Genomic DNA, 25411 nt, shown 5'->3' with positions numbered 1-25411 from the left:
TGTGACCGTCATCACACCGTGCTGCATGTGTCCTCCCTTATTCCTGCATATTGCAGCCGCTCATCTCTTCTACCACGCCGTACCATACCGCACCATATCATACCATGCCATGCCTAACCATGCCCACACACACACAAACCCCAAAGCCAAGCACTTACACCTGTTGGAGCAGCAGTACCCAGGCAAGGTCTAACATACCTCTGCTTCTGCCATGCCAGGTGCCTCCATAGGCTCATCTCTTTGCTCTAATCCCATATGAACCCTAGGAAAATGGCAAGGAAGGAGCAGGTGGCCATGTATTACATGTGTATGTGTGTGTTAGACAAATAGTATTTTAACTGCATGGTAAAAAATGTAATGGCTGGAAATGTTTTGCGGACAACGCACCTTGCCTGGTGGGCTCTTGATTATTTGCTGGGCCAGAGGAGTCATGTTTGTGACTTCTTCCCTGACAAAATGTGACACGCATGGTCCCAAACACTTGTTCCCCCCAGTTAGTTGACCATGAAAGATACTGTCTCTGACACACAGGTTCAGGTAAGTGCAGCAACTGAACTTGAACTCATTCATGTGTTCAGGGAGGGAAAATAATGTTGTAGGATTTCTGTGATGAGTCAGAAAATGAGCAGGGAATAACTGAAAAAAAAAGCCACAGTTGGAATACAAATTTTCCACACAAAACAGATGATCTAGTAAGTGAAAGGCTACATTAAGAAAAAAAAAATATGACAAATGAAAATAGTACAGAATTTGAGGGATGCTTTTATGTCACCAGCGAAACTTTAATAGCGACTGTGCTGCTGGGCACCTGGGCTCCACCAGCAGAGAGGGGCTCTTCGTCAGGCAAACTGCAGGCTGTGAGATGGAGCAATTGCATTTTGCTACCATCAGGATCTCACAAACGGGTGGTTTGTTTGTTTTTCTCTTTTTTTTCCTCACACACACCCATTAGAAATGGCTCTTTTTGCTGGTAAGCATGTCTTCCTTCACAGTAGGATTAGTTCCAACAAATAGACCCATATCTATCTCCACACTTCAGTATCTTGTCCTATAAAACACTGCATCTACATGCACAGATATACCCCCCACGTGTAAATAACGACAAGCATTTATGAAACTGCAGCCATGTACACCTCCCTGCCCATTACAGAGGAGAGACTGCCAACGCTTGGTATTGCGGGGTGAATTTAAAACAGCACCACTGCCTTTAAAGCCATCCAGAAGAGGAAACCCGTCGATGAGAGGATGGATGAGATGTCAGGAGCGTTAGCGCTTAATATTCCTGGAGCGAGCCTGTGTTATTTGTTGCTGCGGCACAGCGCTCCTCCCTGCCCCCTCCGACAGACCCGCGTGCGCACACACACATGTGCAGGTTCATTTCCTTCCCTTAACAAAAAATCCTAATTTTGCCCTGCAGGTGCCACATTTTGGGACTGTGGCAATGCACCAGCCCCTGTGGGCACTAGGATGGGTCACCGAGGGCAGGGGGGACGCACCGCGGAGGTGTGAGCGGCACCACGGGGTTCACGGCTGGGGCTGAGCTTTCCTGCTTGCTCCCAGCCTGGTTCCTGCAGGCTGGGTGTCGTGTGAGGAGAGAGCATTGGTGGCGTGCTCCTCCTCGAGCCCCTTGTCGTGGTACCACCTGTGATCTTGTCCTCTTTTCTCTTCCCTTCTCGCACCCTGCAGGACCCGGCACGGGGAGAGTAGACAACGGCTCCATGAGTTTGGCCGTCCCACTGTGGCTGCTGGCAGCGTCCCTGCTCTGCCTACTCAGCAAATGTTAATACAAATCAGAATTAAAAATAATAATAATAATAATAATTAAAAAAAAAAAACCAACAACCAACACGACAACAACGACGATGACAACACACAAAGCAAAACGCGTTATACAGGAGACAGAGCGAAGAGAGGGGAGAGAGAAAAAAAGAGAGGGGGAGAGAGGGAGAGGACCGTTTCTTTCACAACTTTTGTGTGTTCAGGAGCGAAGAGGGGGGAGAGGAAAAATCACAGCAAAGACGACTCAGCAACATTTAATACGATTTCTGACAAGCCGGCCGTCAAGTCACCGACCGTCTAGGAGGCAACAAAAAGCGAGGGGGAGAATGGGGCACCAGCAAGGAGCACGTCGCCGGAGGATGCTGCAAAATAAACACACCAACGAAACCCGCAAAGCCAATCGAACAGAAGATCCCTTTTCTTTTCTCTCCTCCTTCCTCTTTTCCATACTCCCTCACCTGCCTTCCTTCCTTCCTTCCTCCTCTTTCTTTCTTTTGCAGAAAGAGGTCTTTGCTTCAGCGTCTGTAGCCACTTACTTAACTTTTTGGATGCTCTTGGTCATTTTTTTGAGCCAATGCTCAGGCAGTTCATAATTTTAGGAAAAAAAAAAAAAGAAAAAAAAAACCACAACAGAGCAAGTTATCTGAAGCTCTCTGCACACTGGTGTCCCGTGAAGAATCCCTTCCTCTCTTCACCTCATCCTGTGCTCCTGTGCACCGGGCCCTTGCTAAAAACCATCCTTCCTGTACCCTCCTTCCTGCAACATCACGCTCTGGCCTGAACTAAAGTTGTGTCAATTCAACCGAAACCATACTTTTATTTCCTTTTTTTTTTTTTTTTTTAATTCTCTTCCTCTCCCCCTCAATTTGACTAAGTGTCTTTCTCTTTCTCCGGTGTATGCCTGCGTGTGTGCGTGCATGCGTGCATGTGTGTGTGCGTGGCTCGCGCTCTGTCTCCTCTTTCTCTCTTTCTCCTGCTCTCTCTAAGCATGCAAGAGGAACAGTCCATGTGTACATACGCTCATCCCGCTGTAGATAATGTCCTGCCTTGTAAGTGTGAGACCAGATGCTGAGAGATCACTCGGGCAGAGAAGAGGGGTGAGGAGAGAGGGGCAGCTGCAGCACAGCTTCCCGTGGTGGCCCTTCTCCAGCATCCTCCTGGCCACCTCGCTTGCAAGAATCAGCCTGCATCTTTTTTTAACCTTTTTTTCCCTCCCTCCTGCACCTGTCTGGCTCTCAGCCTTAGAGCAGCAGCATAGCAGCTCCTGCTACACCTCAGTGCTTGCACACACTCATGTGAGTGAATGCACAGGTGTGTGTTTGTCCAAATACATAGAAAAATGAGTACGGCATGCAAAGAGGTGCCTGCTCCTGGGGAGGAGAGGCTGGGCTGGTACGGGGTGAGAGACGAGACCTTGGCCATTGCTGAGCAGCCTGTCCTGTAGGTACAGTGTGCGTAGGAGCAATGCCTCGACTGAAAGCCATGGTGTGGTCATTCCTAACCATCTCAGTGTTCATGCAAAAATAGCGCCGATGGCCCCTTTTGTTGTTGTCCTCCCTGTTACAAGAAGTGTGTGTGATGTGGGGATGCGTGTGTGTGTGTGTGTGCGTGCGTATCTTGCACCACTGCTGTGATGAAGCTCACCTTGAAAATTATACAGCTGAAGAAAATTGGGTCAGAAGATGTCCAGGACCTGTGAATGTAAGAGTCAAAACAAATGCCAAGTCCAGCATCCTGGGCTTATGAAGAAGGAGCTTGAAGTGGTGCAGCGAAGAAGTAGGCAGTGCAATTCCCTTCCCTCTTCAATTTCCTGTAGGAAGGGCTTGCTGCAGGGGGCTGTTGCTTGCCATCACCCTCCCCACGGCAGAGCTGTGTGTGGAGGTGCCTGCAGGAGAAGATGCAGTGAGCCCTGAGCAAGGAGAGGGAGAGATCAGGCCGTGAGAGTCGGGGGTGAGAAGATGCTGGCTGGTGGCTGGGAGGTGGCACAGCAGCCAAGGGGGTAAAATGGAGGTTTTATCAGGTATCCTCTTCTTTTGGGGACACACAGGGAGGAACTTGAGATAGCCCAGTCAAGATGACTGAGCATCCCATGACAATGTTTTATGGATGCTCGGCACCGCAGGGCTTTGAAGCACCAGCAAGCATGCTGTTCCCTCTCCCAAAGCAGGAGGAACTGCTCCGGCTGCTGTCAGTGGGCACTGCGATGCTGCTGGTGCTCGCATCCTTCCTGCTGAGCTCAGCTGTTTGGGGCAGCAACAGGCAGGCGATTGAGCAGGCAGCCAAGGGCTCCTCGCTGACAGCCAGGATGAGCAAGGAAATAAGAGAGAGAGATGAGAGGCTGAAGGCTGGGTGATAGCAGACTAGCTATAGATGTGCTGTGGGCTTGGATGGTGGTAAATTATGCTCAGTCGACACTCCTCTGGGCCCCAAAGTCATACCTGGAGCATTTGTGCCTTGGTGCCATCATGTCCCGTATCCCTCTGAGTATTTGGTTACCTTTCAGGAGATCTGTGTCACTCGGTGTCTTGGTCACAGCTCCAGGTTTCCTGCTGCAGCAAGGGCTCCTCATCCCCTTTGGGGTGACCCTGCAGCCGTGAGCTGATGCTGTTCCCAAAAGCCGGGGCTGGGAGCGTACTGGGATGCCACCACATCGCCAGCGTGTCTGGCTCTCACCTGGGTTTTCTTTCGCAGACTTGCTATCAGCAGGTGACTTGATGGCACCAGGCTGCTCATAATGATAAGCGAGCCCACCGTTTTCTTTAGGTTGAGGCTTCTCTTCCATGCCAGCACTGTGAGGGCTGTCCCGCGTCTTGTCCTGCACAGGGGGGTTGGCTGTGGTGAGGTCACCCCTAGGCACTGCCTAGAGCCCTGCCAGGGTGGTGGCAGTGTGCTGTGTCTTGTGTCTTCGTTGCTTTGGGTATTTTGAAGGAGTTTTGGGGGTGTGGTATTTTTTTTCAGTGTTAGATTTTTATTTTTTTTTTGTCTGTCAAGGCACGGAGGCTTTCGGTTTAAAGGCAAGTATGTTGCTAAAAGCAGGACACTCAATTTCTGAAGCCACCTCCCCATTAGCAGCAGGAAACGGCCCCGACACTTGGTTCAGGTCTTGCCTGCAGGAGCCAGGCAGACCCGTACCCGGTCGTGTGGCTGCAAAGCAGGGTTAAGGCCAGCTGCTTGCAGACCTGCCCAAGGAAGGCCACAAGCACAGAGGAGGTCTGTCACCTGCAGCAGTGCTGGCAGCCCGCTCCTGGCCGTGCCTGCTCCTAGCGGGGCTGGGGGACTCGCCAGGCTCGCCCCATGAGCTGCTGCATGTGCATCCCCCTGCTCCTCCTCAGCTCGAGCAGGGATCGCTCAATGCACCCATCGAGATGAGAGCTCGGGCAAACAGGGGAAATGCAAGCCCACCCGCTCTCCCCGTTCCCTTTCTCCCCCTCCGCCCTTCAGCAGAGGTGTTGCAAAGGTATTTCTCACGTCTCAGGCCCTTTTCTCTGATGCTGTTTCTCCTCCTCACCTCCACTCCGCGTTCATGTTCCCACCTTCCCCATCCCCTGCGGAGAAGCTGTGCTCTCGCCTCCCGCTGCCTCTCAGCTGGTCGGGGACTGGGGAGACGGGAGTTCGGAACGGGACACCAGTTCCTTGAGCTTGTCAGTGTAATTGTGTTTGGTCGATGGAGATTTAACATTTAGTGTTATAAAAAGAAGCGAACAAAACGAGAAAAAAAAAAAAAGTTGTATTTCTTCTACCGGTTTGTAAATATTCCGAGAGTTACATGAGATGTCTGGTAATGTCCAAGCAGAGGAACAAAGACTTAGAGTTAATATATGGCCCCACACTTGCTAGCAGATTTCTAACCCTTTTCAGATGACCGAGAAGAGGGGCGAAGGCAAGTCTTTCTGAAAGGAACTGGGCAGCGGGAGCGCGGCTGCCCCGAGCCACGTGCCTGTAGCGCGCGGCCGGTCAGACGGATGGACGGACGGACAGACAGCAGAGCGGCCGCCTGTCCCTGACCTGCAGGGAAAGGCGACGTGGGGCTCCCCGGCCGACACCTGTATCTTGGCACTCGTGTTCATTTTCGTTCGTCTCCAGCTCCGCAGCTCGCGGGAGTGTCGCTCGGTGGTGCGCCCTCCCCTCCCCGCTTCCCCCACCGGGGACGTTGCGTCGCCCCGTGCATGTTAGCGTGCTGTTCATGAGGATTTCATTGGTGACCTGCATTGTGTCGAGAGTTAGTCTTTGTCTGCACACCTTTCTCACGCCACTGACTGTCCACCGCTCGGGCAGATCGCTCGCGTACTGCTGCCTGCCCCCCTCTTGGCCAAGGAATAGCCGAGCCCCGCCAGCCCTCCTTAGCCCCAGGGGCACCCAGGCCGTGCCCCAAGCCGCCCGTCTGAGCAGCCCCATTTGGAAGGCCCAAGCCCACAGCACGGACAAAGTCGCCGTCCTTAGCCGCAGGCTGAGTGCAAGCTGCACGTCTGGAAGGGATTTTCGGGAGCAACAGCGAGCCCTGAGGATTCAGCAGCAGCTGGGGAAGAGGAGCTGGGAAGGCCGAGGAGCTGCTTTAGGGTCCCCCTCAGCCCTGCCACCGGGTATGGTTCAGGTCCACCTTTGTACAGTGCTTTACCACTTCGCTCCTCCGTGACGAGGGAGTCCACGGGCACAGGGAAACAGCTCTCCTCCTCCTGAACCCTCTCACAGCTCTGCTCCCTCTGCTCCAAGCCCACCGACCAGCAGCCCCCATCATCGTGGTGCTTGGCACGATGTAGCAACCCAGCCGGTTCCACGGAGGGGGTGCCAGCGGGGTGAGCAGCTCTGTCCCTCTCTTCTGATGCTGCACAATCTCACTGCTTCTCTGACTCAAGTACATGAAACTCCCTGAGTTAGGGCTGCCAGAAGCAAACCACCCCATGAGAAGAGCAGAACATCAGGCAGGGAAGCGATGGGGAAGCTGGATGATAATTTCCAAGACACGATGCCAGGCAAAAAGGCTGAGTGCTCCCCATCGCCCATGCGCGGAGCTCCCAGGTTGACCAAGGGGCAGACCGTGGCCTCTCAGCACCAGTCACAGAGCGCCTTCCTTTCCAGCGGGATGCCCAGAAAATGCCCAGAAATATTTTTTTTTTAAACTGCATGACTCCTGCTGACTGAGAGCTGCGTCACGCCATTAAAGCCTCTTTCTCTTTTCCTTCTTGCAACTTGCCAGAACGGCGTTCAGGCAGCTCCTGCATCCCCCCCAAACCTCTGCGTGGTGGTCGGCTCCCATCAGTTCACTCCCCGCAGCAGGAAAGCAGAGGGCGGCTTGGTGAGGATGCGCTGGTAAGGCCCTCTGTACCTCTGCAGCTTGGGGAGATGCGTGTGGCAAAGAGAGCAGCCAAAGCAAGGCCTGGGAAAGAGGAGCAGCTCTCCTAATTCACCCAGGGTCCTTCCCTTGGGGCAGGGGCAGGGGTGGCATCCGAGCAGGGCAGCTCCCAGGTGGGGCAGGACCTCCCTTCCCTGCCTGCACTCACCCTGCAGCCTCTGCCCGCCTCCCGGTCCCCCAGGGCACGCACACGGCGCATCCACAGGCCTCATCGGGCAGCGCAGCGTGAGCCCATGGGGCTGTTCCTGGACATGACGTGGAGCCCGTGGATGGAGACGAGGAGCTGGGTGCCGCTGGGTGAGGACAGCAGCTCCCCAAAATTAAGACGTTTGCTCCCCGGTGTAGCCACACGCATGCACGCACACACCCCAGGCTCCTCTCCCACCCGCACCATGGCACGCAGCCGGACCCACGCTGCTCCTCTTCCTCCCGGCAGCGGCTCCGGCGAGACCGGGAGCAGGCGTGTGTGCACGCACGTGTGCGAGGCCAGGGAGGAAGGGGCAAAGAGCCAGAACCTGCCCCCGAGGCGCCGCTGTCACCTCCCCAAACCTTTCAGCTTTCCCAGCCGGAGCCGAGTTTCATCCTCTAGGCCTTGAGAACGAAGGCCAGTCCCTTCTTCTTGCTACACGGTGGGGTGGTTAGAACTCTCCTCATTAACAGTGTTATATACATATAAATATATATATATATCTATATCTTTATATATATTTTTCCCCGGCACTGTAGACATGAGCTGAACTTCTCTTTAACGAAACGAGAAAACGGCCGTTTTATTTTCTGCCATTGGTTTGTTTTCGGAACTAGCTCTGTGAAAGGAAATTTTACAAGCGCAAGCGTGTGTGTAACAGAACCTGATCGGAAACAAAACAACCCAACAAACGAATGAGCCAAACCCAGTGATGAAAAATAAATAAGTAAATAAAAAGAAGCTTTTTATTTTTTCTTTTCTCAATGTATTTAACTTCTGTTATCTCGTTTCTGTTTCTTTACATGTATGAATGCTCTGCTCTTCTGTGATCTTAAAAAAAAAATACAAAAAAATACAAAAACGAAATAAACGTGAAAAGGAGGCGACGTTTCTTCATTTCCCCTCCCTTCCTTGCGTACCATTGCTTGGCTCCTCTCCGACCCTGCCCAGCGGTGGTTTCCCTGCCCCTTTCCTCCCTGTCCTCGGGGAGCCTGGTGCTGGGGTGCAGTGAGCCTGCTGGCCACGAGCACACATGTATTGAAGAAATCTGGGTGTCTGGGGGAAAATGAGGCCAGAACTTGCTGCCCTTCTGCGTGCCAGTGCTGGGGAGAGCTGGGGGGCCCTGGGCTGGGGTATTGGCATGGGGTGCGGAGGTGAGGGCTCCTGCTGAGCTCCACTGGCTCTGGGGGAGCCAAGCCAAATTTCTGGGGCTCCCGGGGCTGCCGGGGCTCCACCTTCACACACACGGCCGGGGAAAGCCTCCACGCCTCCGGCACGGCGAGGCCGAGGCTCAGCGGAAGGCTGCGAAACCCTGGCAGGCACAATCTCTGTTTTCATTAACGTTTTAAATGGTTATTTTTAATGGTACATTTAACTAACGCTAACTTATCCATGGGAAGAGAATTTGGCTGTTAACACTGGCATCTGCTTAACAAACTGAAGCCTTGCATTTGGTGAGGCATGAGCACAGCACCAATAGTATTGCTTGCTAACAGCAGCCTCATTAGCATTAATTGCTGCGTTTACTACCACAAAGAGCTGCCTCTGTCTGTTACGGCGGTTATCAGATGTACCCCATTCTCCACTGGAAAAGGTAGGAAGGAAAATATTAGCAGTGATGCAGACATACCAACAGATGAGGGCCCAAATTCTTGGCACTTAGCGCAACTCAAAACTTCCAGAGGAGTAGGAAAGGTGAGGAGGTGCTCTGGGGCCTGTGTTCTTCATCTCCCCTCGCTGGAGGACTATGTCCACACACAGCTAAATCACAAGTGGAAATGAGGGTAAAGAGTAATGGCAAAGGCCACAAGAAAATGCGAGTCCAAAAAAACACCTTGCATTTCAGCCAAGACTGGGTCGTGCTCTACAAAGAGCCTGGTATGGGGAGTTAAATGTCAATAGATGAAACACCTGATCAGACGTGCCACAACTTTGCACCAGCTGGCTCTATTGAGGTTGACTCGTGCCCATCAGCTGCTGGAATCCCAAGGCAGTATATTTGTTTTCAAGACGCCGTATTTTGGTGTATGGGGCATGAAATGGAGATTATTTATTTATTTATTTATTTTCACAAGATTTCTCCCAGTGTGACGCCCCAGACTGGGTTACAAATCGGGACACAAACATCACAGCGTACCACTAGCTCCAAACCCAGGGGTCCCAGAAGCACGGGGGCATCTCTGAGCGGCTGAGGGATGGGATACACAGGACAGCTGGGAAGTGCAGCCACTTGCTCCCAGGCAGCTATCTGTACACAGCACCTGGCTGCTGGGCCATCGTCTGTCAAAACATGGGAACACACTGGAGACGGTGAGCTCTACACAATGCCTTCTGGTGATCAACACTGCAATAGTGTATGGTTTGTAGAACATTTACTGCTGCCTCTTCAAAAGTCCTGATTTCCCATTTAGGCTCAAGAATGGCGCAATGGAAGCAACAGGAATTTGGAAATTTGGGTGCTATTAATTAAAATGTGCACTAGACCTGGCATATATTCCCGTAACCTTACTGGTAAATCTCATTTCTAGGTCTTTTAACATACCCCAGTACATGCTACCTCTCCCACCAGGGAAACCATGCACTGTAGCATGGCCTCTGCCCCAGGCAGCTGCATGTCCTCAGGCAGTGTAGGGCCGGGGCACGCCAAGGGTGCCAGGCCAGGCTGCCAGGAGCTGGGGCGAGAGCAGAGCTGGCAAAACCGAGTGGCACTTAGGGGGGGCATCTGAAGGCAGGGGAACAAAGGCACCAGAGGCACTTTGTGCCTCTAATGATGGCTGCGACGAGGCAAATGAGGGGAAATTAGCACCAGACAGACAAATGGGAGCTCATTTCAAGAGGCAGCGAGCGAGACAGAATTGCAATGAAGAGCTCAGGAGATTAACTGGGTGGCGATGAAACTTTCTCTCTCAAGGAACCCGGTGCTCCCGCGCGCTCCCTCCCTCACGGGCTGCACCCTCAGAGCGCTCCCTCCTGTCCCCCGGTGCTCGCGCTCTCTCAGGAGACTGCTGGAGCTAAGACAACATTTATTCAGAGCAAGAGGATGAATCTGCTCTGATGTTATCCCTCCCTCCCACCTTTTTCACTCCCTATCTGCAACAAACCCAAAACAGGCGAACAGGAGCAGGAAGTCATCCCTACTCCGGTGGCCAAAATCTGATCTGCTGTGCTCAGCTCCGCACACCTGCCTGAGGAACTGGGATGTCCTGATAACAAGGACAGGGAGGCTTTGCCTTGGGGCACGAGGACAGAGGCTGTGTTTCCGTGTTGTGTTTTTATTTTTTTGCCTGCACGCCAGAGGGAATAGACCCTGTCCTTGGCAGCCAGGCAATTTGATTTAACAAGTCTCTGGCCTCTGTCCCTGACCATCTCCGAAGCACTGGCAATGGCAGGGCACTCCCTTGCAGGTTCTTAGCCCAGTGCCCTCGCACCCGAAGGGATGAAGGCCCACAATGGATGGGAAGAGGTGCATGTCACGGGGAGCAGACCCGTCCCCTCATGGTGCCATGTTAGCGCGCCTCTCTCCCCTTTCTGTTCCTGGAGCACGGTTTTGTCGAGCGAGCATGAGCCATTTGGCCCACATGGATTATTTATGAGGGTGGGGACCTTTTATCCGAGCAGCGCAGCAGTGGGGTGGGAGGATGCGGCGCAGAAGAGGCTGCCAGCCTTGCGGGAGCTGGGCAGGGGCTGGCAGGAGGGGAGTAGCAAAGGGGGGCACATCAGGTCAGTCCAGGGGTGATTCACCTGTTATGCCAGGGTAAAATGATCCCTTTGGGATTTGCATCCACCCTGCAGAGGTGCTGAGAAAGTGCCAGTGAAGGGTGAGGCCTGTCCCTGTGATTTGGAGCAAAAGGGACTGTGCTTTTGGGATGGAGTGGGCTGGGAGCTCGCCCCTCGCCCCGTGCAGGGAGATGCGTGCAGCTTTCCTCCACGAGCGAGGGCAGAGCTGCAGAACAAAGGATTTGTAGCTCAAGCCAGGCGCTGCAGCCCTCCGGTGAGACCGCGTGCCGTGATTTCTGCCAAACCAGGCAAGTCACGCACTTGTGACGGGTCACTGGGACCTGCTCAGGTGGAAACAGAAGATGAGTTTCCCTCCCCAGCCCTCACCCTTTCCCTCCCCAGCCCGCCTTTTGTATTTTCCCTCTTTTCATCACCTATCTGCTCACTTTGCCTTCTGGTAGTCCTGAAGATGGAAAAAGAAACACAGCTGAATAGGTGTTCATGAAGAGACTTGCAGAGGGCACCCGCGTGAAATAATGCACACTTGGGAGGGTATTTTTATAGGATTCAACACAAGGGCACGGAGCTGGCAGCCTGCAGAGGTGTTATCCCTTTCCTGTGCACACAGGTACATGGCAGGACAAATCCATCGCGTGCTGAAAAGTGTTTTAGAGCAAAACAAATAGATCAGGACTGAAGGCCAGGAGCTGCTTTATGAATGGAGATGCTGTTAGAGTGCACTGCAAAGAGGATAATGGGCCCTCAGCTCAGGTTTCACTTTACTCTTAATACTGAATGGTAATCCCACACAGAGTGAATTTAATATAGATCTCCTAAAAATTTCTTGTCGCTTTTGCTCTTCCCCTCATCCAGTGACACCTGAACCTGTCACACTCCGATCTGTCCCACGGCTTATGGAAAAAAAAATGGTTCATGGAAAAAAAATTTTATGGGGAAAAAAAATTAAATGCTGCTCCCCTATCAGTGCCTTTCAGCCAGAAAAATGTTATAGGAGCTGCCTTTGAGGTGACCAGGCAGATATTGTAAGATGAAAGTGAGGGATGAAGGAGGGCAGCCTCCTCCTCCTTCAGTTGCACGTGGTCATGGTGTGCCATGTCATGCCATACCCTGGTGGGACAAAAGCAGGACAAGGCAGGGCATATCTGGGAGGTAGCTGCAGTCAGCCGAGGAAGTACACACGCGTGATGGATTTTAGCAACGGATCCCGAGGCTCTCCACCATCGTTTGAAGCATGGCTTCCTCCATGCGGGGCAATATGGATATATGCCAAGGGAGGCTGAGGTCTCTGCGGCAGGTGTGCAGCATCCCCACCCCAGCGCAGGCTGTCAGAGCGAGGAGAAGGAGCAGCGCTCGGGGTCGCTCATGGCTGAGCAGATACCCAAGCACGTGAGCCAGAAGCGGTGCTTCCTTTCCACCAGCCGCAGAGCTGAGCTTGCCGTGAGGCTTGCTGAACAAAAAATCAAATCCAATTTTCCCCTCCAGCAGTCTCGGCAGCAGAAAAAGGCAGGGCTGGTCTGTTTGCACAGTGCGAGGCTCTGTCTTTGCCATGCACGGCTCTCTGGCTTCCCCTCTGCAAACCCTGCGGTGCCCCAGGGGACTGCCACCCTGACTCCCCCTCTTCCCTGGCACAGGGGAGGAGGTGCACCCCCATCACCTATTTTTATTAATAAAAGAGCAATTCATTTTATTAATAAAAGAGCAAGGGGTGGGTCTGCTTGTTTGCCAGCACAGGCCCATCATCACCAGCTGCCATGGGGCGTGGGTCAGCTGCAACAGGGCGGGTGTTGATGAGGAGCTGAGCAAGCTGAAAAGGTGTTTCTAGTCTAAAATGTCATCTTACAGGCTTAATGTCATCTTTAGATGAGCTGAACGACAGACACCCTTAGCTTATGCAAGCAGGCCTTTTAGTGACTGTTTTTTGGGGGGAGAGGGGCTATCGAGGGGGCAGCCAGGGCAGGCAGGTGCCCTGCAGGTGCTCTCCTGGGGCACAGCACTTAGCAGAGTGCTCCCTGCAGCGATGCTCCCTGGGAGCCTTTTCCCTGCTGGGTGCTTTGTGAGCAGGGGTTCCCCAGAGATCATCCCCGGAGATGCTTTTACCCCTGGAAGGCAGCTGTCTTCACGGCATGTATTTTTAACAAGGCTTAAAGGTTCGTTTTATTCCTATCCTCTTCCCTGCAGAACAAATACTTGGGAGCAGAGGAGCTATTGATCTGATCTGCACGAGCTCCGGAGGGATGAGTTCTCTTCTGAGCTCTGCCACAGCCTTTCCCTGCCCTTGGGCAAGCGGCAGAGCCCTGCTGCATAACAGCAGGGTGTCGCAACACATCTCGAGGGTCTGAGCCCCGTGTTGCAATGAACGTCCTTTGCACGGCGCTCCAGGGGCTGCATGGATAGACAATAATGATATGATGCTGCGGCGGGCAGACTTCTGAGGTCTGGAGGCATCAGCAGAGCCGTGGGACAGTCCTTTAGCCTTGTCATTGCTAACACCGAAGCGAAAGGCTAGATCTGGCCAGCCACACAGGCACCCAGGCGTTGCTGGATCATCTCCTTTGCTTGTGACGGCAACCAACAGCCTTAAGCATCGGCTTGCTTATATGGAGGGCCTTGAATAGCTACCAGATTGGCATCTGGAAGATCTGGCAAAATGGTTTCTGGCCATTTTATGATGTATCTTTTCAGAAGAGAGGAAAAGTCACTTCTCCTGTGTGTAGGAAACAAAGATGGCTATGGTTGTACGAAGCATCCAAACCTTGTCGGGCTAACAGAGGCAGAGCAATGAAGTCTGGATCCTCCTTCCACCTACCCTGAGTACCTGAGAAGTCACACGAGGGACTGTTTGCTGCAGGGCTAAAAGAAAGGGCACTGACAGAAAGTGAAGGCGTGACCATGATCTCGGCACATGCCCCCAGATGCAACCCAGAAGGTCCTTCAGAAAAGCTCTGCTCAGCCCTGACGGGTGCTCTTCTTATAGGAAACGTGTTCTGCTGCCTCGCAGGGCACCCAGCACTGGGAAAAATTGTGCTGCGTGCCTGGTCGCAGCATTTTGAGCCAGCCAACCCGTGTGTTTCTGTGTGGCGTATACAAGTGATTACCTGTTTTATAGTAGCGTAAATAGCAATTATTTATCTCTGGGGGATGCCGCATGAAGCTAGTTGAGTGGGGACATGTTGGGATATATCTGATTGCTCAGGGAGAGAAGGTCAAGCACTGCAACAACTGTATTACAGACATGCAAGGTAAATAAATACCTTCTCCTACCTGGCTGTGCTCACGAGACTGAGTGGTGCCACAGCTGTGGGTGCCTCAGCTCAGGCTCCAGAGATGGGCACAGACCAAGCCCAGAAGAGCCCGGGGTGCTGCGAGCCACAAGGTCTGTGTTTGGAAGGGATCCATGGGACAGCAAAGACAGGGCTAGAAGAAAAGAGACTGAAAGGTGAGGCATGCTTAAACCTGAGATGCTCCGCATCTGCTGATTAGCTGCCACTGCTTTGAAAACTTCCTTCTCCCTGCCCACAAATACCTAAATAACAGACAGCCCACCAGCTCGGATGTGCGGGCTCCGGCTCTTGATCATGAGCACCGTTTGGCAGCGGGGTAAAAACATGCAGACTCATTCACAGCAATGCTGTGCAGAGCTGCCGTGGCAAAGCCTGTGGGCGTGTGATGAATACCTAGTAATTAAGCTGATTCTAGGCACGCTGATTATCATTTCAGGAAGATGGGGAACATCCTGCAAGCACTTACACAAACATCTGATTCCTGGGACACACGTGTGTGTGTATGTGTGTGATGGGGAGGGAAGGGGAAGCAGCTTGATGAGTGTTTTGAGAGTAAGGGTAAATCAATGCTGTTGCATCTTCCTTTAAAAAAAAAAAAAAAAAGAAATCGATCAGGGAGAAGCCAGATGAATGTGTAAGTTTATAATCCTGCTTTCCCCTGCTTTCTGTCTCTGTTATCCCAGGTGAACAACTCAGTAGCATCAAGGCTGTGCTCTTTTCATGCATCCAAGTCCTAATGCAAGGAGAAGCCAGGCAGATTTTGGAGCACCGGGGTGAGCTCCTCTGGTACTTTTGCTGTGATAGCGCTGCTGGAGCAAGAATCTGTTCTCTTAGGGCACCCTCCAGATCTGACTGTAGTCTGTGAGACCCTTGATAATACTTCATTACGACTTCCAGCGGCAAGCTTTGAGAGTACGTCTGCTGGAAAAGATGTGTAAATGTGGAACAGGGAGCTGCACCTCTCCCTACCCCCCAAAATATTAACAATATCTGGCTCTGGGACTTGGGTGAGGTCATACCAGCTGGACTATTCGAGCCCTGCTTTAGTATCTAGCAGGTTTGGAAAAAATGTCAGATTGGAGAGGGAGAAAACAATGAAATGGAAATAAGCACACCTGAGTAGGATCTATTTTATGCCACGGTGTGATGTGCTGTGAGGTCTGGCTGCTCTTGCTTTGTACAAGAGATCCCATCTGGCCCCGATCTTCTGGGACACTTCCTACAGCAGAGTGCAGTGGCACTACTTACGGCACCCTCTCTTCCCTGTGGGATCTTTGCTGTATGCAGCACCCGAAATACAGCACACATCTGCATTGTCTCGCCAAAGCTCTGGATTTCCCTGTATCCGAGCACAGCATTCGTGCAGAGGCAAGGAGGGGACTAATTGCCTCCAGGCATTTTTCGTCAGCTTGTGCAATGCCTGCAGAGCTCCCAGCAGATGATGAAGACGGGCAGGGAGACAGGCATGGGCCGTATGTCTGCAACAGGGTCGGGGGGCAGCAACTCTGGGTAGCACTCCCTGCCTAATTGATTTCCTTCCTTTCCCACTGTGTTAATCACCTCCCTGTGCATGCTGCCCTGGGCTCTTTTCAAGCCACTTTGAGGGCCTGGCGAGAAGGACAGGGAGCAGCCCACGAGAGGATCGCTTCCCAGCAGTCTCTGGTCAGAGCCTCGGGTCCCTTCGTCTGCCCCCCCGGCTCCACGGCAGCCTACTTTCCACCCAGTCCCTCCTCGATGCTCTCTAATGGAGGAGGAGGTGAGCACGAAATGGACTGCTAAAACCCATGAATATTTCAGAAGAAAAAGTCAAGGGACTCCATTAAATCCTCTTCAATCTCTGCAAATGGAGCGGAGGGGGGTGGGCGTGCTGCTTAATGAGAGGCTCCAGCGGCATCCAGGCGGTGTCAGGAATGCACCCAGCAGCTCTCAGCCCAGTGTGACCGTCCCCCTCTCCAAACCATCCCTTCCACACCATCCCCACAGCCACCCAGTGCTGCAGTCATCTCCTTCCCCGCACAAACCCAGTCAGGTCTCAGCCTGTCCCAACACACCAACCCAATATTCACTTACCCCAGTCATCCTCAGCCCCCCGCTATCCCACCCACAGCATGCCAGCTCCCCTTGAGCACCCAGCAGCCTTCCAGCTGGCTTTTAGCCCCGTGTCCTCGTCCCAGCAGCCTTCCCAGCTACCCTGTCACCTTCCCCCAGCCCCGTCCCCAACACCGCCGCCTCCAGACAGCTTCCCCCGCAGTCAGCAAACAGCGAGAGCGGCGGCAGCTTTCAGAGCAGCAGCCAGACAGAGCCTGACAGCCCCATATGTTTCGGCAGAGACAGTTCCTCCCTCTAATGGGCCCAGAGGAGCGTGGCTTTCAAAGGATTCAGCGTGGAAGTGACAAGCTGGAAAGCCTTATTAATGGGCTCCCGGCTGGCGAGAGGAGCTGCCCGGCCGTGTCTGGTGGTGGCGAGGAGGAAGAGCCACCCTTCCTCAGCCACCAGCACCAGACACCCCCTTGCACCACCATTAAACCTAGCAGTTTCTTAGTGTTTGCTGGTGTTGTTCCTAAAATGCTAGATTCCACCCTAAACTGAGAAGAAACACAAGGAAGAGGGCCCTGCCCCACAGCACCCACACTCAACCTGCCCCTGCATAGCACATGAGCACAGAGAGGAGGTGAATGGGGCTCATCAAAACCCAAACCTCAGACTGAATGTGCGTAGATAAATGGTCAAGGATGGGCAGACGTGGTGTGCAGGGGAAAATCGAGCCCTCTGCATTAAACTTTTCCTCCAGTGAGAGAAACTGGCGGCTCCTCTCCGTGGGGGGGGGTCCTAAGGATGGCCACAAAATCCTTCAGAAGATGATGAGCTCAAGAGAAAATGATAACAAAGAGCAATCGTAGGCTCAGCAGAGGTCTCACCCACAGTTTTCACTTCAGCCCAGCTAACCTTCCCGTGCTGCCTAGCCAGGGGCGGCCCGCACCACCCTCCCTCTCTCCCTCCACAGATAGCGTCTCTTATCTCTTCCCCGGCCTAGCATCCGCCCGTGGCTCCCGCAAGCCTAATTACATTTTACTCATAACTCCTTTCATCAATTACCGTAATTAAATTAAGCTCAAAGCACTGCCTTTCTACCTGTTTCCAGCTTGTAATTTGGGTTGTGGGCCGGTTTATTTACAGAGTTGAAGCCCCCCAAGGCCCGTCTGTTCCTGCAGCTGCCTGGTGCAAGCTACCACCCCTGCCAACCCTGCCTACAGATCCAGCGGCGCTCCTCTGAGAGGACCAAGCTTTTACCTCCTTGCCTTTCTATTATTCATGCTCACCCTTCCGTGCCAAGCGAGATGAAAATTATTTCCTCTTTAATAAGCATGGAGAAAAAAAATAATTTCATTTTTCATAAACGAAAGCGGCCCTAGGTGCAGAAGTGCGTAATTTCCTTTGTCTGGCTTTTTGTGCGCCTCTTCAGAGGGCAGCAGCCCCTGTCAGTCCGGATGCCAGCTCCACACGCGACGGTAACACAGGGCGAAGTGTAACCGGTTAGGGGGCTGTAAATGTCCATTACAGGGCGCTTCAGGCTGCCTGTTGTGTAAGAGAGAGCAGACTTGGAAATGTGAGCGATGGCAGGAGGGGCACTGGTCTTCTGCTGGTGACCTCAGCAGGGCAGTGAAGGTGGCCAGGCGGCTGTGAAGCTGCTGGTATTGACCAAAACCACAAGAAATCAACACCTAGCATGACACAGAGAAGTGCAAGGGGGCTTTGGAAGGCTGAAATGCCTTCAGCCAGGCCTCTGGGAACCTGTGGAGACAGAAAAGCGTCTGCTCACTCCTGCCCTGCAGAAGTTACAGAAAAGCTGCCATTTACTCGGAGGGAGGCCCTTGGCTGCCCCTGTACAGGTGTTTCACCCCACTGAAGCACAACCAATCTGCCAGGGTTGAGCCCTGCAATCAAGCTATGTGGCTAATTGAAACCACTTGATTTCGAATGCTAAATATTTGTTTGCACACAAGCTGGAGTCCACGCCTTTTTTGGAGAAGCCACAGGGCAACTGATGATTACATACAAGAATACAGACATCTAATTGTGTCATTTTCATTTGTAAATTGGCACTTTGTCCAGAGCCCGTGCGAGATGCTGAGGTCTGCTCTGTTTCCCAGGCAGCTCCTTGGAGCCCCATCAGGAATTTTCCTGGGCCCTTGCTAAGCCAGCTGCTGTATTTCAGAGATGAGTTGCATGTGATTTCTAAATCGTGGTTGCAGAGCTTCCTGCGATGAATAGATGAGATAAAAATGTCTGATTTCAGCTCTCCTCTTGAGCTGCTGACAGACACAGAACAGCATTAAAGGCAACAGCCTAGCACAGCTTGGGCAGCAGTCGCTGCTCTGTTCGTGTTTCATTGTGCTTGACCCAAAGCTGATACTGAAGGGAAGAACTTGGTGGGGCTTCCTAGGTGCTGAAATATATGTTCCTATTTCAAAAGCTTCTGTACTTTTCCAATGAACTACTGAAGCTTTAAATCCAGCAAGGAATTTGATACCTTTAGGTACAGTTGCATAATGAAAAAAAAAAAAAAGTTTTCCAGATTGTCTGACTATCTAAAAGGTGTGGTACTCGCTTTTCCTTAAACCTGCTGGGTGCTCGCCCTAATGGTGATTCACATCGCCATTTGTATGTGCCAGCAAATTCCCTTACCCAGACCCAGCATTTTGCTGTGGCCATTGTGCAGATAAGTGGTGCCGAAAGCACAGCTTTTCTTGGTTCAGCCACGTCTCAGGGAGTGTCCAGACAACCGCACACTGGCCTTTCCTGGGTCAAGAGAGTCTGTGGCAATATCTGTTTCTTATTATAAAAATATCTAGTACTTCTTCATGGAGAGACCACATCTTGCATCAGGCCTATGTCTTCTACCTCAATAGATATTTAAAAGCAGTAACACATACCAGGCCTTTTACATAACCCTGCCATTTTAACATAGCTTTTTACCCAGAGAGAATAAGTAGAAGGTATTTCTTTCCACAGTAACATGACTTGACTGGGAAGGTCAAGGGAAAATGGAACGAGATCTTTCATAAAAGCACTGTAAATCCACACAAGGGAGAAACTTCTATTCCAGGAGCAAATAATTGCACGCAACTACACGTATTTATAAGTGAGAGACTTTATTTGAACCAATTTTTCAAATACAGACATCTGTATTATTCTCACTTCTTGGGAATGTTTTCTGCTCAGTTTCGAAGCTTGCAACCTTAGGACAATATTCAGGACATATGTGTACATTAGATCTCTGCAGATGGACACATTCATAATGCACAAGTACAATGAGTGAGAGACTCTTTCCAGATCCTCACACAAGAGCATCGGAAATGGGCCGCTCTAATTGTCAAGTTCTGCTCTTATTAGCCTCCAGACAAGTCACAGTTCTTTATACTCTCTAGGCTGTAGCATTCTTCTTCAGGCCCTGATTTACCACTGTGTTACTTCAGCTGTATGCCAGTGTAACTCCTCAAAATAGGGCTTAGGTGATGCATAGGGATGTGTTTTGTTCATTGGGAACAGGCATGAGCAGAAAAACCAAGCTATTAGATGAACGGCTATCCTAGGATTTTCTTTTGTGAGAGCAGTCTAGGTCTCGGGCTGGGATTTTGGGAAGTGACCGGTGGTTCTGAGTGTGTAATACACGAATTGTGATGTTTGGGTCATATGGGGGACCTGCAGATCGGGCCCCAGTAAGGTGTCTCTAAATCGGGCACTCGAGATGTGAGCCACTCGGTCACTAGCCTGTTCTGCAAATCTCGGCCTTCACCTCTTCTTCCAAGTATTGCTCAACAGAGGAATGTAGTAATAAAGCATTGTAAGTAAGAATGCAGGCTCACACATGACCTGAGATCAACACCCTGAAGAATGGATAGAGGGTAGTGTTTTCAGGACCACCTAAACGACTCATGATCTGAAGCTCCATTTTCAAAAAACCTTTGGAGAATTTTAGGCCTGAGCCCCCCAATTTGCTGCAAGGACGATCTTGGACATCCTCTGGGATCTGGGCCCTAGGAGCATATGCCTTGTTGAAAGCCAACAAAATGCATAATCTTAAGCACCCACGTCACTTAGGTTATTCTGAAAACTGTACCCTATATACATATGGGTAGATAAGGGGCAGACTTTCACAGGCACAAGTGGCAGTTAGACATGTAACTCCCATTGATTTTTTTCCCCCTCGGGGACCTGGAAAATCCCCCCCCGAGGAGATGAATCCTCCTCTCGCATTATTTTCACACCAGATTAACACCACTGGTTCCAGTGGAGTGACTCCTGAGTTACCCCAGTGTGAGCGAGAGGAGAACCAGTCCTGAGGTGCTCTAAATATCCAGTGAAAGTGCTAATGTGGCAATGCAGAAAAGCAGGGGATCTGAGCACAGGCCTGGAAGAGGACCCCACCACCACCGCCCCATGTCACTGAGCTGCGGGTGGTCACCAAATGGACATCTTGGCCAACAGGGACTGCAAGAACATTCACTCAGACCCTTTCTTCCACCTCTGCAAACCACAGCTGCTCCGTTTCCCTCCTAAGACACCTACGACAAACACCAGACCTTCGGTACAAAAAGCCTCACATGCTACCATGTGCCACTCGCAGAGTGCAGGAAAAAAGGAAAAAACTGTGACCCGTGGGGAGTTTGGTATGAGCTACTTCCTTCTATTTTTTCCTTCTTTCTCTTCCTTTCTAACCCCCTCTCCTCTGGTCATGGCCATTTCTTTCCTTTAGAGTAACACATTCCCCAAGTGATGGTACTCGTGCAGTCACCATAGGTGGGTTCCTTCTAACTGAGGCCTCTCACAGGGCTGCGTTAGGGTTTGGGGCTGGAAAACACGGGGTCTGAAGGGATCCCAGCAGGATGCACCTCTCCTCCCTTTGGATCGCAGCTCACGGTGGAGCTTCTTGGCTGATGCAATGGTTGCAAGGGCTGTGAGTTTTATATGCTACCAGTGCAGACAGTCCGTGGATGCCACAAATCAGACCAAATTCACGCAAATGATTTGCAGCATTGATGGAATGGGGGTGGAGGGGTTACGGCTTGGATTTCTTTACACTTTTCCAAGGCTTAATGAGGTGAAATATCAAGAGCTGGCCTACAGCTGTTAGGAGCATGCGGTATAGGTGTGGGTCACTAGCATATCTTACTACAGAGGCATAAAAACAGCCCCTCTTGGACTCAGCACTGTACGTGAGGTCAGGAACCGTCCTCCCAGCAGGAGTCACTCTGACATCCTCTTCCCTCACCATGCATAAAGTAACAACCACAGACACCTCCAGGCAAGAGAGATACTCCTCCGGGAAGGAGGAACTGATACATACTCCCTAGGGAATTCGTGTTGGTTGTTGCATCAGGAGCAGTAGTAGAAAAACTCCAGCTACTCGGCTGGGTACTCTTTGCTCCCCTCTTAACTTCTGGGATCTCCTGCCTCTTGTGCTGCTCTTAGCTCACTTGATACCCTGCTAGAAAAACTGTTCCTCAAATAACCCTGTTCTTCTTCCAATTTCCGTCCCATGCTACATCCTTTGTACTGTTTCCTTTCAGCCTTTAAAAATCTGGCTGAAGAGGCAACTCAAGGAAATCCAAATGCTTTTCTCTGCTCTCTTCCTGTACCCTGAAGACAGCCCAGCTTCCTATACAAATCTTGTGTACTACACATTAAACCACCCCATGCTCAAGGCAAGGGTTTGTCTGTGTGCTCTCTCTCACGCTCTCTTTGCCCTGACTCTCTGGCAGGATCAGGACGTGGTACAATAAGAAAGATAGGGGGGGTGCTTGGTTACAGCCAGTAATTTTAAACTGGAACCAAGGGAGAGGAATTAGTATTTGGATTTTTTAGGTTTGCAGTTGGTAACCACATACCCCGTTCTCTTCGTGGGGGGGAGAAACAAAACACAAAACCCAACCCTTTGTTCTCTAAGCAACATGGCAAAGTATGTTCTTACAAATGGTGGCAAAACACACGCGATGCCCCAGCCATCAGCCAAGGGGGAGGCAACATGCGAAATGCAAAGAGAAAATGTCCCCAGGGAGAGAAAAATGCTTCTGTTTATCAAGGAGGGAGGAAGGTTTATGTCCAGAAGGACACGAGAGGCAGTTTTCTTTTCCTTCTAAAGTAAAAAATACTAATAATGGAATGGAGGCAAGATGAAAGATTTGGGATCTGAAGTCAGAAGAGCAGGGAGACCAAGCGGTCCTTGCAGACACGGACAAGACAGTCCTTAAGAAAGCCCTTTTAAATGGTCATGACAGGAGATGAGGCCAAATAAAAGCTGTGCTCCCTCCTTCCTGCCTCCTCCCAAACACCTCTCCCACCGATCCTGAGAGCTGAACCTCAGTTCTCTCCATGCACTCACTGCTAGAGACACGGGGCATCTGCAACCTCCCGGCCGGGCACCCGGTGTGCTACGAACAGCAAACATACTCTGCGCCTCTCCTCCCTCGCCTCAGCCCCTGTGTCCCTCCCCATACACCACCCTGCCGCGCCCACGGCAGGGACGGGCAGGCTCGTGAGACCTGACATACGGTCCAAGCAATGCCTGATGTCCGCGCTACATTTGCTGAATTGAGGTCAGGCTGGAAGGTGTCTCAGGGTTTACTACCCATCATGACATGGGAATATTAGCATATATATCGTTTATGAAGTATGACACAATACCTATCTGTCAGTCAGCCCATCTTTCTACCTATTGAGTCTGTCTAATCTACTTTAGCTAGCTACGTTTCACTATCTCTATCAATCACCTATTGCTCCATATTACCTAATTTCTTCCTGTCTCTCTCTCATCTTTTTCACTCTAACCTTTCTTACTCTAGCCATACTCCCCTCTCTCTCCCTATCATCCATCTATCCGCTCTAAAATCTTTTTCTCCCTCCTCTCTCTAATCCCTGTTTTTTAAAATCTCTGTCCAATCTCTCTCCCACTCTCTCTTTCCCTCTCTTTTTTAATCCTCCCACTCTCTCTCTCTCTCTTATTTCCACACAAGGCCAGGAAGCGCACGGAAAAGAATCCTGGCGCATTTTGATGGCACTTCCAGTGAGCGGTCTACGTTCAAAGCAATCCTCTCTGAGGAGACACCGTTCATCTTTTCTCCCTATTTCCAACAAAGAGATGGAGGAGAAGAAAGGAGTCGGGCAGGGAGGGCCGGCCAGCCCTCCGAAGGCTGCGGGGCTGCTGCTCCGAGCATCGGCCAGAAAGGGACTCTGGGGCAGTCAGAAGACCCATTTTTTGGTGATATCGCTGGGAGGCCAATTTATTCCTGGTCCTGCCAACTGTATTTATGGGAATACTGTGGAGTACGCTGGCTGTCGTTGCCAATGCAGCCAGGGAACCTTGCAATAACTGTGGAAAAACATGTGGAAAAACTTGGGCCTTAATCGAGCTTTTAGGAAAAGGCTTTAAAAAGAATTTTTCACCTTAATACACATGAAATGTTTGCTCTCAACAAGAGAGCCTGGGCCCGGCAGGTGCTCAGTGGGCATCAGGGACAATTTTGTACCCCGTGGGCCGTGGCCGTGGAGGTTCACGAGGTGGTGCAATGCCGCCGTGACAGGCCTCGGCTACACTTCCAGCCAGCTGCAGGGGAAGGCCGTAAATGATAGCTAAAACCCAGGCCCACACCAGAGCTGGGTGAATAAACCCAGGTTTCGCTAGGCAGCAGGACGGAGAGATTTCTCCAAGCGCTGTCAGCTGGCTCTTACGCCACCAGACCGTGCCCTGGCTGCACACCTATTAATGCACTGGCCCGATTCCTGTTGCCAAACAGAACAGTTTTGGAGGACCACACCACGTTGCTCAACAACTCCAACACCAGCCCAGAGGGGTGAGGACCAGTGGGGCCCCTCCTGGCCCTTAGTACATCCCCTGGCAGGGGCCGGGGGCGTTCAGGGCCTCAGCATGGACCAAAGCTGGTGCCTCAGCTGGGACCCGTGGGGCTGCTCCGAGGTCGCCATGCTCCTCTGAATCAGGACCTAGGGGCCTCCTAGAGGGGCACTTGTTTTGTTCTTTCCCAAGACCAATTTTGCTACTTCCGTTATTTACTTTAACGCCTCACTCTGTGCTGATGCCTCACTCAAAATCCAAGCCTGAGGTCCCCTAAAAATCCCCTTGGTGATGCCAGGGAGAGCGGACAGTCACTGACCGGTGGCGGAGCAGTGGCTGAGGAGCAGAGCAGGGCCACGCAACAAGAGGCCCACCAAGACCGGTCTGTGTACGCAGGCCAGAGGGTGTACGGCAGCATAGAAATGCGACACGGCGGTGTTAATGATCATTATTCTCATTTATTATAATTATTGTTCAGTTTGAAAAAGGAGCCTGGAGCCAAGCATTACGCTAATTGGCACATATTTTTTTTGTTCTAGTTCTGAAAACAAACTGGGGTTTGGTATTATTTTTCATTCGTTTGTTTGTTTTTCTTTCGTTCATTCCATCACATTGAAAAAGGAAGAAAAGGATTATTATTTTTTTTTTCCTGTTTTGCTTTTGTTTTAACTCACTCGGTAAGTCTGGACTCCTCAGATGAACGGAACATTGCACACACACACACTTGGAGAAGAGAGAGAGAGGAGAGAGAGAGAGAGAGAGAGAGAGAGCGCTCGTGGTGGGCAGACAGACACACGCACGCGCCAGGTCAAAGAACTCTGATACAGTGCAAGAATTTTCCCAAAATGATTGGATCATCATTACCAAAAAACTCGCCATAACAACACCAAGAAACAAAGAAATGTTTAAGCCACACTGTTTGACTGGGATTTTTCCTGCTTTTTTTTTTTCTTTTTTTTTTCTTTAAATGTTTGCCACACAGAGAGAAAAAGGGTTTAAGTGGGAATGGGAGAGGGACGGACAGGCTCACAGATGTGAGCAGGAAGGGGGGAGATCGAGATTGGGGTGGGAAGGAAGGATAGAGGATAGGGGGAGGGAGGGAGGGGCAACGGGGAGTCATTTCTTAATGTTCAGGCATTTTCTTGGTCCGCCTTGCTCTCTTCTTCTTTCACCTCTTCCTGCTGGGCACTTTCAGTAGGTTTGGTTTCTTCTACAGCATCTAGTAG

General features: G+C 51.4%; 2 protein-coding genes across 10 annotated transcripts in view; one reads left to right on the top strand and one right to left on the bottom strand.

Moving 5' to 3' along the window:
* The window catches only part of LSAMP (limbic system associated membrane protein), a gene marked incomplete at its 5' end in the record, with an annotated part of 966571 nt that extends 958376 nt beyond the window's left edge, over positions 1–8195 (top strand). For all 9 annotated transcript variants that reach the window (XM_080577193.1, XM_080577201.1, XM_080577191.1 and 6 more), the window contains one exon: positions 1687–8195. In XM_080577193.1, the coding sequence (XP_080433319.1) occupies positions 1687–1784 (98 nt within the window). In that variant the 3' untranslated portion in view covers positions 1785–8195. The remainder of the gene's footprint in view (positions 1–1686) is intronic.
* A 16428-nt stretch (positions 8196–24623) lies between these two features.
* The window catches only part of GAP43 (growth associated protein 43), a 55188-nt gene continuing 54400 nt past the window's right edge, over positions 24624–25411 (bottom strand). Inside the window, exon 3 of the mRNA XM_080577182.1 lies at positions 24624–25404. Coding sequence (XP_080433308.1) covers positions 25316–25404 — 89 coding nt within the window. The 3' untranslated portion in view covers positions 24624–25315. The remainder of the gene's footprint in view (positions 25405–25411) is intronic.

The sequence above is a fragment of the Anser brachyrhynchus genome (assembly GCF_964034855.1).
Source record: "Anser brachyrhynchus genome assembly, chromosome: 1".
NCBI classification, from domain to species: Eukaryota; Metazoa; Chordata; class Aves; order Anseriformes; family Anatidae; genus Anser; species Anser brachyrhynchus.
The sequence above is the reverse complement of the archived record's forward strand: the minus strand, read 5'-3'. Positions and strand labels throughout refer to the sequence as shown.